General features: G+C 44.8%; 1 protein-coding gene across 1 annotated transcript in view; it reads right to left on the bottom strand.

Moving 5' to 3' along the window:
* The window catches only part of LOC122539703 (growth factor receptor-bound protein 7-like), a 179,202-nt gene that overhangs the window by 11,563 nt on the left and 152,924 nt on the right, over positions 1-14,715 (bottom strand). Inside the window, exon 13 of the mRNA XM_087977702.1 lies at positions 5,946-6,006. Within this exon, the coding sequence (XP_087833828.1) occupies positions 5,946-6,006 (61 nt within the window). The remainder of the gene's footprint in view (positions 1-5,945; positions 6,007-14,715) is intronic.

Here is a 14,715-nt window from a genome sequence, read left to right on the forward strand (position 1 = left end):
TATAGGCCAGTTCGTCTTACTTCGGGGGTAGGCAAAGTAATGGAAAGGGTACTGAGGGATAGGATTTATGAGTATCTGGAAAGACACTGCTTGATTAGGGACAGCCAGCATGGAAATGTGAGGGGTAGATCTTGCCTTACAAGTCTTATTGAATTCTTTGAGGAGGTGACCAAGCATGTGGATAAGGATAGAGCAGTGGATGTAGTGTACATGGATTTTAGTAAGGCATTTGATAAGGTTCCCCATGGTAGGCTTATGTGGAAAGTCAGGAGGCATGGGATAGTGGGAAGTTTGGCCAGTTGGATAGAGAACTGGTCGAAGTCAGAGAGTGGTGGTAGATGGTAAATATTCAGCCTGGAGCCCAGTTACAAGTGGAGTTCCGCAAGAATCAGTTCTGGGTCCTCTGCTGTTTGTAATTTTTATTAATGACTTGGAAGAGGGAGTCGAAGGGTGGGTCAGTAAATTTGCAGACGGTACGAAAATTGGTGGAGTTGTGGATAGTGAGGAGGGCTGTTGTCGGCTGCAAAGGGACTTAGATATGATGCAGAGCTGGGCTGAGGAGTGGCAGATGGAGTTCAACCCTGCCAAGTGTGAGGTTGCTCATTTTGGAAAGACAAATAAGAATGCGGAATACAGGGTTAACGGTAGGGTTCTTAGTGAGGTGGAGGAACAGAGGGATCTTGGGGTCTATGTTCATAGATCTTTGAAAGTTGCCACTCAGGTGGATAGAACTTGTAAGGAGGCCTATGGTGTATTAGCGTTCATTAGCAGAGGGATTGAATTCAAGAGTCGTGAGGTATAGGACTTTGGTAAGGCCACATTTGGAGTACTGTGTGCAGTTCTGGTCGCCTCATTTTAGGAAAGATGTGGAAGCTTTGGAGAGGGTGCAGAGGGGATTTACCAGGATGTTGCCTGGAATGGAGAATAGGTCGTATGAGGATAGGTTGAGAGTGCCAGGCCTTTTCTCATTGGAACGGCGAAGGATGAGGGGTGACTTGATAGAGGTGTATAAGATGATCAGGGGAATAGATAGAGTAGACAGTCAGAGACTTTTTCCCCGGGTACAACAGAGTGTTACAAGGGGACATAAATTTAAGGTGAAGGGTGGAAGGTATAGGGGAGATGTCAGGAGTAGGTTCTTTACCCAGAGAGTGGTGGGGGCATGGAATACGCTGCCTGTGGGAGTGGCAGAGTCAGAATCATTGGTGACCTTTAAGCGGCAATTGGATAGGTACGTGGATAGGTGCTTAAGCTAGGACAAATATTCGGCACAACATCGTGGGCTGATGGGTCTGTTCTGTGCTGTATTGTTCTATGTTCTATGTTCTAATGGAGAATTGGCAGAAAAATGGAGCTGGTGCCAAGGTGAGATGAATTGGTGGAGCAGGCTCAAGGAGCTGAATGATGTCCCTCTGCTCCAGGCTTTGATGTTCTCTCAGAGTCTGTGAGGCTTTCCCAGTGCTCCTCACCTACCTCCATCTGCACCATCCTCACCTACCTCTATCTGGACCATCCTCACCTACCTCTATCTGGATTATCCTCACTTACTTCTAACTGGACCATCCTCACCGACCTCTATCTGGACCATCCTCACCGACCTCAATCTGGACCATCCTCACCTACCTCTATCTGGACCATCCTCACCTACCTCTATCTGGAACATCCTCACGTATCTCTATCTGGATCATCCTCACCTACCTCTATCTGGATTATCCTCACCTACCTCTGTCTGGATTATCCTCACTTACCTCTATCTGGACCATCCTCACGTACCTCTATCTGGACCATCCTCACCTACCTCTATCTGGAACATCCTCAGCTACCTCTATCTGGACCATCCTCACCGACCTCTATCTGGACCATCCTCACCGACCTCTATCTGGACCATCCTCACCTACCTCTATCTGGACCATCCTCACCTACCTCTATCTGGACCATCCTTCCCTACCTCTATCTGGACCATCCTCACCTACCTCTATCTGGACCATCCTCACCTACCTCTATCTGGACCATCCTCACGTACCTCTATCTGGATCATCCTCACCTACCTCTATCTGGATCATCCTCACCTACCTCTGTCTGGATTATCCTCACTTACCTCTATCTGGACCATCCTCACGTACCTCTATCTGGACCATCCTCACGTACCTCTATCTGGACCATCCTCACCTACCTCTATCTGGACCATCCTCACGTACCTCTATCTGGATCATCCTCACCTACCTCTATCTGGATTATCCTCACCTACCTCTGTCTGGATTATCCTCACTTACCTCTATCTGGACCATCCTTACGTACCTCTATCTGGACCATCCTCATGTACCTCTATCTGGACCATCCTCACCTACCTCTATCTGGACCATCCTCACCTACCTCTATCTGGACCATCCTCACCTACCTCTGTCTGGATTATCCTCACTTACCTCTATCTGGATTATCCTCACGTACCTCTATCTGGACCATCCTCACTTACCTCTATCTGGACCATCCTCACCTACCTCTATCTGGACCATCCTCACGTACCTCTATCTGGATCATCCTCACCTACCTCTATCTGGATTATCCTCACCTACCTCTGTCTGGATTATCCTCACTTACCTCTATCTGGATTATCCTCACGTACCTCTATCTGGACCATCCTCACTTACCTCTATCTGGACCATCCTCACGTACCTCTATCTGGACCATCCTCACGTACCTCTATCTGGACCATCCTCACGTACCTCTATCTGGACCATCCTCACCGACCTCTATCTGGACCATCCTCACCTACCTCTATCTGGACCATCCTCATCTACCTCTATCTGGACCATCCTCACCTACCTCTATCTGGACCATCCTCACCTACCTCTATCTGGACCATCCTCACCGACCTCTATCTGGACCATCCTCACCTACCTCTATCTGGACCATCCTCATCTACCTCTATCTGGACCATCCTCACCGACCTCTATCTGGACCATCCTCACCTACCTCTATCTGGACCATCCTTCCCTACCTCTATCTGGACCATCCTCACCTACCTCTATCTGGACCATCCTCACCTACCTCTATCTGGATTATCCTCACCTACCTCTATCTGGACCATCCTCACCGACCTCTATCTGGACCATCCTCATGTACCTCTATCTGGACCATCCTCACGTACCTCTATCTGGACCATCCTCACCTACCTCTATCTGGACCATCCTCATCTACCTCTATCTGGACCATCCTCACCTACCTCTATCTGGACCATCCTCACCTACCTCTATCTGGACCATCCTCATCTACCTCTATCTGGACCATCCTCACCTACCTCTATCTGGACCATCCTTCCCTACCTCTATCTGGATCATCCTCACCTACCTCTATCTGGACCATCCTCACCTACCTCTATCTGGATTATCCTCACCTACCTCTATCTGGACCATCCTCACGTACCTCTCTCTGGACCATCCTCACGTACCTCTATCTGGACCATCCTCATCTACCTCTATCTGGACCATCCTCACCTACCTCTATCTGGACCATCCTCACCGACCTCTATCTGGACCATCCTCATGTACCTCTATCTGGACCATCCTCATGTACCTCTATCTGGACCATCCTCATGTACCTCTATCTGGACCATCCTCATCTACCTCTATCTGGACCATCCTCATCTACCTCTATCTGGACCATCCTCACCTACCTCTATCTGGACCATCCTCACCTACCTCTATCTGGACCATCCTCACCTACCTCTATCTGGACCATCCTCACCTACCTCTATCTGGACCATCCTCACCTACCTCTATCTGGACCATCCTCAGGTTTAAATGGAGATTGAATTGACCCTCACAGAACCACAGTTCCCCCAGAATTCATTAGTTTGTAGAAACCTAATGTCTGGTCCCTCTGCACACTCAATAATCACATGGGTCTTTGAGTTTCTGGGTTCCTGTCACGGCACATTATAAGATAGAAAAAGAGATAACTGCAACAACACCTCTTACAGTTTCTCCACTAACAAAGAGATTTGTGTAATCTTGAGAGTAGGTGGGGGAAAAACCTTCATAATAAGCACAAGTGGAGAGATAGAGAGAGAGAGAGAGAGAGAGAGAGAGGGCAACAGAAAAACAGAGAGAGAGAGAGAGAGGTGGTCAGACAAAGGGACTGGATCAGAGACAGGGAAACGGGGACAGCTAGACAAAGTGACAGAGAAAGAGAAATAGAGAGAGAAAGAAAAATAGAGAGAGAAGGGAAAGAAGATGCAGATGGTGAGATGGACACAAAGGTGGAGAGAAAGGGAAGGGGAATGGAGAGAGAAAGCCAGACAGAAAGGAGAGAGAGAGACAGAGAGACAGAGAGATAGAGAGGAAGCACAATCTCCCACATTTCTGTGGCTAAAACGAACATGGTTAAAAAAAAGTTAAGGAATTGCTAAGATTCTGGGAAGCATTGACCATTCAGTCCATCAAACCCATTCTACATGTATACATTGCACTGTGAATCCAGGATAAATGTTCCTCCATTCACATCAGTGTTGACATTTCACTGAATATTTAACCCACTTTTTACAAACTAACAATGGAGATCTGAAATCTACTTTTAAACAGGTTAATGTTGAACAGAATAAAATAGAAAATCCAGACTTTTTGGCATTCAATCAATATAATCTTGAGCTAGGCCTTCCTCTCCTCCATAAGAGCTGTTGAATTGGAAATCAGTTATACACTTCAATACTGAGCCAGATCAGTTTCTGTTGGGAAAGGTACTAACAATTTTGGAACCATACGATTAGATGGAGCTAAGATATTGGTCAGTCATGATCAATGGGCCAGAGGAGCAGTTTTCAGGGGCTGAATGGTCTCTTCCCGTTCCAATGGGAGTTTGGTTCTAACGCTTTGTGGTTCATGATCAAAAATGAGCAAAATGTTTTTTTCCGCAGCTGAGGACAATTGGCTGAAGCTGGCTTCCTGCTGGTTTGCAGTTTTCACACTCATGAAAACCTGATTTTGTTGTTAATGTTTGGTTTCGCACGAATCATCAGAAAGACTCCACTGCATTTCTGAGAATTTTATTTAATAAACAGACACTATAACAAAGATTACTCGCTTAGAGAAAGTGTGGAGGAGAATTACCAGAATGGTCACAGGGATGTGAAACCTCGGTGAATGTGGAAAAGCTGGAAAAGCTGGGGTTGTTTTCCTTACAGCAGAGAATTTAATAGCGTTCAAAATCATGAAGGCAGAGTAAATGAGAGATGTTTTCCACTGACAGTGGGTGGGCCATCATAGAATGACAGAAAGTGAGGACTGCAGACGCTGGAGATCAGAGTCGAAAGTGTAGTGCTGGAAAAGCACAGCCGGTTAGACAGCATCTGAGGAGCAGGAGAATTGATGTTTCGGGAATGATGAAAGGCTTATGCCCGAAACATTGATTCTCCTGCTCCTCAGATGTTGTCTAACCAGCTGTGCTTTTCCAGCACTACACTCTCGATGGCCATCATGCAATCACAGAATCCCTACAATGTGGAAGCAGGCCATTCAGCCCATCCAGCCCACACTGACTGTCTGAAGAGCATCCCAGCCAGACCCCCTCTCCTATCCTATCCCTATAACCCTGCATTTCCCACGGCCAATTCACCTAGGCTGCACATCCCTGGGCACTATGGGCAATTTACCATTGCTAACTCACCTAACTTGCACATCTTAAACTGTGGGAAGAAACTGGAGCAGCTGGAGGAAACCCAACAGGGGACTCATATTTACGTCTCTGGGTCTCAGCTGTTTTCAGCTTTCCACCATTTACCAGGTCCCTTGTCCTATCCTTTTTGGCTCCAAGGCTGATGAATTCATACTTGCTTATATTGATTTCCATGTGCTTCAGCTTTTCTATCTACTGCAATTATTAACATCTCTTGGTAATTTTAGGCTTCTATCTGTAACTGCCCAGAGACATTTACTGTCAGGGTAACTCACCTGCACTGAGTACTGAGCCTTGGCACGGGCTGGGCAAGCTGTGCCTCTGGACTCCCTTCTTCTGCAAAGAAAAGGAATAAATTTAGTTTGTAAAAGATACATTGAGTTACAGACACAGAGTACGCTGTGGTAAAGACATAAGGAGTCAGCAAAGAGATATAGCCAGATTAAGTGAGTGGACAAGAAGTCGTCAGATGGAGTATAATGTGAAAATTGTGAAGTTGTTCACTGTGCCAGGAAGAGTAAAAAAAGGAGCATTTTATTTTAATACAGAGAGTTTGCAAAACTCAGAGGCACAGAGGAATCTAGGTGTCTTGGTATATGATTCACAAAAGGCCAGCAAGTGATTAGAAAAGTAAATGGAATATTGTCATTTGTTATTAACAGAATTGAGTATAAAAGTAAAGAATATAGGAACAAGAACTGACAATTCAGCCTCTTGAGCCTGTTATGCCATTTAATACAATTGGGTCTGATCAAACACCTCAGTGTCTTTTACCACCTTCATTCCCATGTTCCTCTGTGACAGTGATTATTGATCAATCCCTGCTTTAAACATACTGAAAGACTACACTTCCACAATCCTCTGCGGTAGACAATTTCAAAGATTCAAAACCCTCTGAATAAAAATAGTTCTCCTCACGTTTGAGCTAAGAGACATTCCCCCTTATTTTTAAATTATGTCCTCTGGTTCTAGGCTTCCCCAGCCAGAGGAACATCTCACCTACACCTAGACTGTCCTTCCCTTGAAGTACTTGGCAAGTTTCAAATAAGATCGCCTCTCATTCTTCAAAGCTTTAGAGAATGCAAGTCCAGTTGACCCAGTCTCTCTTCATAGGACAGTTCTGCCATCCATGGAACAAGTCTGATGAACCTTCATTACACTTTCTCTGTGGAATTAATATCTTTCCTGAGACATGGAAATGAAAATTGCACACTGTACCCCAGGGGTGTGGTCTAAACAAGCTCCTGTATTTTGTGTTAGCAGTTACTGTGGAGAAGGAAATGGAAGCTAGGGAACTTGGGGAAATAAGAAATTATGTCTTGGAAAATTACAGAAGAAGAGGTTCTGATGGCTTTAAAATACATAAAGGTAGAATAATCCACAGGACCTGAACAGGTATATCCCAAAACGTTGTGGGAAGTTATGAAAGAGATTGCAGGGCCCTTTGCTGAGATATTTGCATCAACAGCCAAGGGTGAAGTGCTGGAAGACTGGAGGGTGGCTAATATAGTCCCATTATTTAAGAAAGGCGGTAAGGAAAAGTCTGGGAACTATAGACTGGTGAGTCTGATGCCACTGGTTGGTATGTTGTTGGAGGGAATCCTGGGGGACAGGATTTATATGTATTTGGAAAGGCAAGGACTGATTAGGGATAATCAACATGGCTTTGTGCATGGGAAATCATGTCTCACTAACTTAATTGAATTTTCTGAAAAGTTGACAAAGAAGATTAATGAAGGCAGAATTGTCTATATGGACTTCAGCAAAACGTTTTACAAGGTTCCGCGTTGTTGGCTGGTTTGTAAGGTTAGATAACTTGGAATCCAGGGGGAACTAGCCAACTGGACACAAAATTGGCTTGAAGGTAGGATGCAGAAGGTAATGGTAGAAGGATGTTTATCGGTGTGGAGGCCTGCGATCAGTGGTGTGCCACAAGGATCGGTGCAGGGTCCACTGCTTTTCGTATTTATATAATGATTTGGATATGAATATAGGAGGTACGGTTGGTACATTTGCAGATGCCATCAAAATTGATGGTTCAGTGGACACTGAAGAAGGTTACTTCTGAATATAACAGGACCTTGATCAGATGGGCTAATGGGCCGAGAAGTGGCACATGGATATTAAATTAGATAAATGTGAGATGTTGCATTTTGGTAAGGCCAACCAGGGCAGGACTTATACAGTTAATGGTAGGGGTCTCAGGAGAGTTGCTGAACAAACAGACCTCAAGGTACATGTGCATAATTTCTTAAAATGGAGTCGCAGGTAGACAGGGTAGCGAAGAAAACATTTGGCATGTTTGCTTGCCTTCATTGGTCAGAACATTGAGTAAAGGAGTTGGGATGTCATGTTGCTGTTGTACAGGACATTGGTGAGGCCACTTTTAGAATACTGCATTCAGTTCTGGTCTTCCTGCTATAGGAAATATGTTATTAAACTTGAAAAGGTTCAGAAAAGATTTACAAGAACGTTGCCAGGGTTGGAAGGTTTGTGCTATAGGGAGAGGCTGAATACACTGGGTTTTTTTTTCTCTTGGAGCTTTGGAGGCTGAGGGGCAACCTTATAGAGGTTTATAAAATCACGAGGGGAATGGATAGGCTAAATAGACAAAGTCTTTTCCCTGGGGTGGGGGAGTCCAGAACTAAAGGGCATAGGTTTAAGGTGAGAGGGGGAAGATTTGAAAGGGACCTGAGGGGCAACGTTTTCACACAGAAGGTGGTGCGTGTATGGAACAAGCTGCCAGAGGAAGTTGTGGAGGCTGGTACAATTGCAACATTTAAAAGGCATAGGGTGTAGGTTTGCTCGCTGAGCTGTAGGTTTGATATCCAGACATTTCATTACCTGGCTAGGTAACATCATCAGTGGTGACCTCCAAGTGAAGCGAAGCTGTTGTCTCCTGCTTTCTATTTTGGTAAGGCCAACCAGGACACAAAATTGGCACTCCAACCACTATGCCATAAACAAACACATAGATTTAGATGCCATCTATCAACCCCTCAGAAAACGAACAGGAAATGACATCACCACAAACCCCAGGAACCCCAGTCGAAATGGTGGGTTTTTTTTTATCCGTGTGTAGGGCTACGAGGGAGAGAGGGTTGTGTCTTTTTGTGGCTAGCTGGTGTTCGTGTATCCTGGTGGCTAACTTTCTTCCTGTTTGTCCTACGTAGTGTTTGAGGCAGTCCTTGCATGGAATTTTGTAGACGATGTTGGTTTTGTCCATGGGTTGTACTGGGTCTTTTAAGTTTAAGTTTGTTCATTTTTGTTTGAGAGTGTTGGTGGGTTTGTGTGCTACTAGGATTCCGAGGGGTCTCAGTAGTCTGGCTGTCATTTCTGAACCTTCTTTGATGTGTGGTAAGGTGGTTAGGGTTTCTGGCTGTGTTTGGTCTGCTTGTCGTGGTTTGTTCTTGAGGAATCTGCGCACTGTATTTTTTGAGTATCCGTTCTTCTTGAATACGTTGTATAGGTGGTTCTCCTCTGTTTTCCAAAGCTTGTCTGTGCTGCAGTGTGTGGTGGTTTGATGGAATAATGTTCTGATACAGCTTTGTTTGTGTGTGTTGGGATGGTTGCTGGTGTAGTTAAGTATTTGGTCAGTGTTTGTCGGTTTTCTGTATACGCAGGTTTGTAGTTCTCTGTTGTCCTTTCTTTCGACTGTGACGTCCAGGAATGTGAGATTGTTGTCGGTTTCTTCTTCCTCGGTGAACTTCATGCCTGTGAGGGTGTTGTTGATGATGTTAAATGTCTCTTCTATCTTGTTTCGTTTTGTGATGACAAAGGTGTCATCTACGTAGCGGACCCAGATTTTTGGTTTGATGGTTGGTAGGGCTGTTTGTTCTAGTCTTTGCATTACTGCTTCTGCTATGACTCCTGATAGCGGAGATCCCATGGGTGTGCCGTTGGTTTGTTTGTAGATTATATTGTTGAAGATGAGGTGGGTGGTGAGGCACAGGTCGACTAGCTTCATGGTGTTTTCATTGGTAATGTGATTGACGGTGGTTGGGGTGTGTGTGGTAGATCGATGTTGATGGAGGTGAACAATACTGTTACGTCGAATGAGATAATTGTTTCGTCTTCCTCTATTTTGGTGTTTTTGATGTTTTTTAGGACTTAAAAGACCCAGTACAACCCATGGACAAAACCAACGTCGTCTACAAAATTCCATGCAAGGACTGCCACAACACTACGTAGGACAAACAGGAAGAAAGTCAGCCACCAGGATACACGAACACCAGCTAGCCACAAAAAGACACAACCCTCTCTCCCTAGTAGCCCTACATACGGATGAAAAAATAACCACCATTTCAACTGGGACAACACATCTATCCTGGGACAGGCTAAGCAAAGACATGCCAGAGAATTCCTAGAGGCCTGGCACTCCAACCACAACGCCATAAACAAACACATAGATCTAGATACCATCTATCAACCCCTCAAAAAATGAACAGGAAATGACATCACCACAAACCCCAGGAACCCCATCCAGGAGAAAGATATAAATAGAAAACAGGAGACAACAGCTTCACTTCACTTGGAGGTCACCACTGATGATGTTACCCAGCCAGGTAATGAAACGTCTGGATATCAAACCTACAGCTCAGCGAGCAAACCTACTCTCTAAACTTCAACCTGAGCTACAAACCTTCACAAACCTCGCAAATTTAAAAGGTATCTGGATGGATATATGAATAGGAAGGGTTTAGAAGGTTACAAATGGGACTGGATCGGTTTAGGATATCTGGTTGGTATGGTCAAGTTGGACCAAAAAGTCTGTTTCCATACTGTACAGCTCTATGACCCTATACAATTGAAACAAGATTTCACTGCTCCTGTACTCACCTCCTCTTGTAATAAAGGCTAACATGCCATTAACTTTCCTAATAGCTTGCTGCACCTGTATTCAGTATTCAGTGACTTTATCAACAAGGACACGTTAGTCTTGTGTAATATTTCTTACATTTAAGAAATACTCCCTCTATCTTGAGTGCGAGCAGCAGCTGAGGTTAAACGAACCCGGAAGACTGCAGCTAAGGTAAGACAGTTTGTTTTAAAATTACTTACCGGTAGTGGGCAGCGTTTTTTTTTCTTTTTTTTTTCTTCACAGAAGGAGCGGGAGCAGCAGGGGGAAATGACGATGACCAAAGGGGCAGCCGGGAAGTAAAGCAGTGAGTATATAAATCAGGAAGGCGGCTAAACCCAAGACTCTACAACTGTAATGTCTCCCACCCGCCCTCCTCCTCTAACCTAGTTAATAAGGACTCTGGTTTGTTAAGGTAAGTATTTTCTATTTCTTTATCAGTGACTGGTTAAAAATTTACTTTTTTGTTTTATCTATTAATTGGTTTTTAGAAAAAGACTATAGCAGAGAGGTATCAGAAAGTATTTTAACTCAAATTTATATAAAGTAATAAAGTAATTAACTAAGCAGAGATGGCTGGGCAGGTGATGTGCTGTTGCTGTATGATGTGGGAGCTGGCTGATCCCATTGTGAATGGCAGTGACCACATCTGCAGCAAGTGTTGGTTGCTGGAAGAACTCCGGCTCAGAGTTGATCTGGAATCTGAGCTTCAAACACTGCGGCACATCCGGGAGGGGGAGAGTTACCTGGATGCTTTGTTTCAGGAGGCAGTCACACCTGGGAGATTAAGTAATTCACATTCAGTTAGTGATCAGGGACATCAGAGTGTGACTGTAAGTGAGGCAGGTAGGGGGAACCTGAGTTCAGGAGTGCAGGAGCCTTAGCCTTTGACCTTGACCAAAGGTATGAGATTCTTGCTCCCTGTAGATGAGGAAAAGGGCTCTGGATGAGCCAGCTGACCTTGGCACCATGGTGCAGAAGGCCATTCAAGAGGGGGGAGCAAAAAGACAAGTAGTTGTTATAGGGGATTGTATAATTAGGGGGACAGATAGTATCCTTTGCAAGCCGGATCGGGAGTCTCGCATGGTGTGCTGCCTGCCCGGTGCCAGAGTGTGGGACATCTCCGACCGGCTTGAAAGGATATTGGAGCGGGAGGGGGAGGATCCAGTTGTGGTCCACGTTGGGACTAACAACATAGGCAAGACTAGGGTGGAGGACCTGTTTGGGGATTATCGAGCACTAGGAAGGAAATTGAAGCACAGGTCCTCAAGGGTCATAATCTCCGGATTACTGCCCGAGCCACGTGCCAATTGGCATAGGGGCAAGAAAATTAGGGAAGTAAACATGTGGCTAAGGGATTGGTGTGGGAAAGAGGAATTCCACTTCATGGGGCATTGGCATCAGTTTTGGAACCAGGGGGATCTGTACCATTGGGACGGTCTCCACCTGAACCGATCAGGTACCAATGTTCTAGCAAAGAGGATAAATAGGGTGGTCAGTAGGACTTTAAACTTCTGAGTTGGGGGGAAGGAAAAGTGAAAGCGACAGGGAGTATGGAGTTAAATGGAAAGATAAACAGCAGGATAGCATGTGTGCAGGTGGATTTAAACTTGAGGCAGACTGGGAAAGCAGCAAAAAGGAAGGATAACTTAGGACATCTTATGACTTCCAATCTCTCTAATGATAAGAAAGTTAGCATTAAGGCACTTTACCTGAATGCTCGTAGCATTCGTAACAAAGCAGATGAACTAATGGCACAGATCATCGTGAATGATTATGATGTGGTAGGCATCACAGAGACGTGGTTGCAGGTGGGTCAGGACTGGCAGTTAAACATCCAAGGATTTTCAACTTATCAAAAAGACAGGAAGGTGGGCAGAGGGGGCAGGGTTGCCTTGTTAGTTAAGAACAAAATTAAGTCTATGGCACTGAATGACATAGCATCGGATGATGTGGAGTCTGTGTGGGTGGAATTGAGGAACCACAAAAGCAAAAAAACCATAGTGGGAGTTATGTACAGACCTCCTAACAGTGGTCAGGACCAGGGGCGCAACATGTACCGGGAAGTAGAGAAGGCATGTCAGAAAGGCATGGTCACAGTGATCATGGGAGACTTCAATATGCAGGTGGACTGGGTAAATAATGTTGCCAGTGGATCCAAAGAAAGGGAATTCATGGAATGCTTACAGGATGGCTTTTTGGAACAGCTTGTCATGGAGCCCACAAGGATGCAGGCTATTCTGGACCTAGTGCTATGTAATGAACCAGACTTTATAAAAAATCTTAAAGTAAGGGAACACTTAGGAAGCAGCGATCATAATATGGTTGAGTTCAGTCTGCAGTTTGAAAGAGAGAAGGCAAAATCAGATGTAATGGTGTTACAGTTAAATAAAGGTAATTATGAGGGTATGAGAGAGGAACTGATGAAAATAGACTGGAAGCAGAGCCTAGCGGGGAAGACAGTAGAGCAAAAATGGCAGGAGTTTGTGGTATATTTGAGGACACTGTAAGGAGGTTCATCCCCAAGAAAAGAAAGATTATCCGGAGAGAGATTAGACAGCCATGGCTGACAAAGGAAGTCAGGAAATGTATTAAAGAAAAAGAGAGATCCTATAAAGTGGCCAAGAGCAGTGGGAAATCAAAAGATTGGGAAGGCTATAAAAACAAACAGAGGATAACAAAGAGAGAAATAAGGAAGGAGAGGATCAAATATGAAGATAGGCTAGCCAGTAATATTAGAAATGGCAGTAAAAGTTTCTTTCAATACATAAGAAACAAACGACAGACAAAAGTAGACATTGGGCCACTTCAAGCTGATGCTGGAAGCCTAGTGATGGGAGATAAGGAAATAGCTGGAGAAGTTAATAAGTACTTTGCATCAGTCTTCACAGTGGAAGACATGAGTAATATCCCAACAATTAAAGGGAGTCAGGGGGCTGAATTGAGTATGGTTGCCATTACAAAAGAGAAAGTGCTAGAAAAGCTAAAAGGTCTTAAAATTGATAAATCTCCTGGCTCCGATGGGCTACATCCTAGAGTTCTGAGGGAGGTGGCTGAGGAAATAGCGGAGGCGTTGGTTGAGATCTTTCAAAAGTCACTGGAGTCAGGGAAAGTCCCGGATGATTAGAAGATTGCTGTTGTAACCCCCTTGTTCAAGAAAGGATCAAGACAAAAGATGGAAAATTATAGGCCAATTAGCCTAACCTCGGTTGTTGGTAAAATTTTAGAATCCATCATTAAGGATGAGGTTTCTAAATTCTTGGAAGAGCAGGGTCAGATTAGAACAAGTCAACATGGATTTAGTAAAGGGAGGTTGTGCCTGACTAACCTGCTGGAATTCTTTGAAGAGGTGACAAGTAGGTTAGACCAGGGAAACCCAGTGGATGTGGTCTATCTAGACTTCCAAAAGGCCTTTGAATAAGGTGCCATATGGGAGGCTGCTGAGCAAGGTGAGGGCCCATGGTGTTCGAGGTGAGCTACTGGTATGGATTGAGGATTGGCTGTCTGACAGAAGGCAGAGAGTTGGGATAAAAGGTTCTTTTTCGGAATGGCAGCCGGTGACAAGCGCTGTCCCGCAGGGTTCAGTGTTGGGGCCGCAGCTGTTCACGCTATATATTAATGATCTGGATAAAGGGACTGGGGGCATTCTAGCGAAGTTTGCCGATGATATCAAGTTAGGTGGACAGGCAGGTAGTACCGAGGAAGTGGGGAGGCTGCAGAAGGATCTAGACAGTTTGGGAGAGTGGTCCAGGAAATGGCTGATGGAATTCAATGTGAGCAAATACGAGGTCTTGCACTTTGGAAAAAAGAATACAAGCATGGACGACTTTCTAAACGGTGAGAAAATTCATAAAGCCAAAGTACAAAGGGATCTGGGAGGTTGAGTCTGTGATTAAGAAAGCGAATGCAATGTTGTCATTTATCTCAAGAGGGTTGGAATATAAAAGCACCGTTGTGCTACTGAGACTTTATAAAGCTCTGGTTAGGCCCCATTTGGAGTACTGTGTCCAGTTTTGGTCCCCACACCTCAGGAAGGACATACTGGCACTGGAGCGTGTCCAGCGGAGATTCACACGAATGATCCCTGGAATGGTAGGTCTAACATACGAGGAACGGCTGAGGATCCTGGGATTGTATTCATTGGAGTTTAGAAGATTAAGGGGAGATCTAATAGAAACTTACAAGAT

The sequence above is a fragment of the Chiloscyllium plagiosum genome, unplaced genomic scaffold, assembly GCF_037043375.1.
Source record: "Chiloscyllium plagiosum isolate Xiang-an unplaced genomic scaffold, Cpla_swu_hap1 HiC_scaffold_32, whole genome shotgun sequence".
NCBI classification, from domain to species: Eukaryota; Metazoa; Chordata; class Chondrichthyes; order Orectolobiformes; family Hemiscylliidae; genus Chiloscyllium; species Chiloscyllium plagiosum.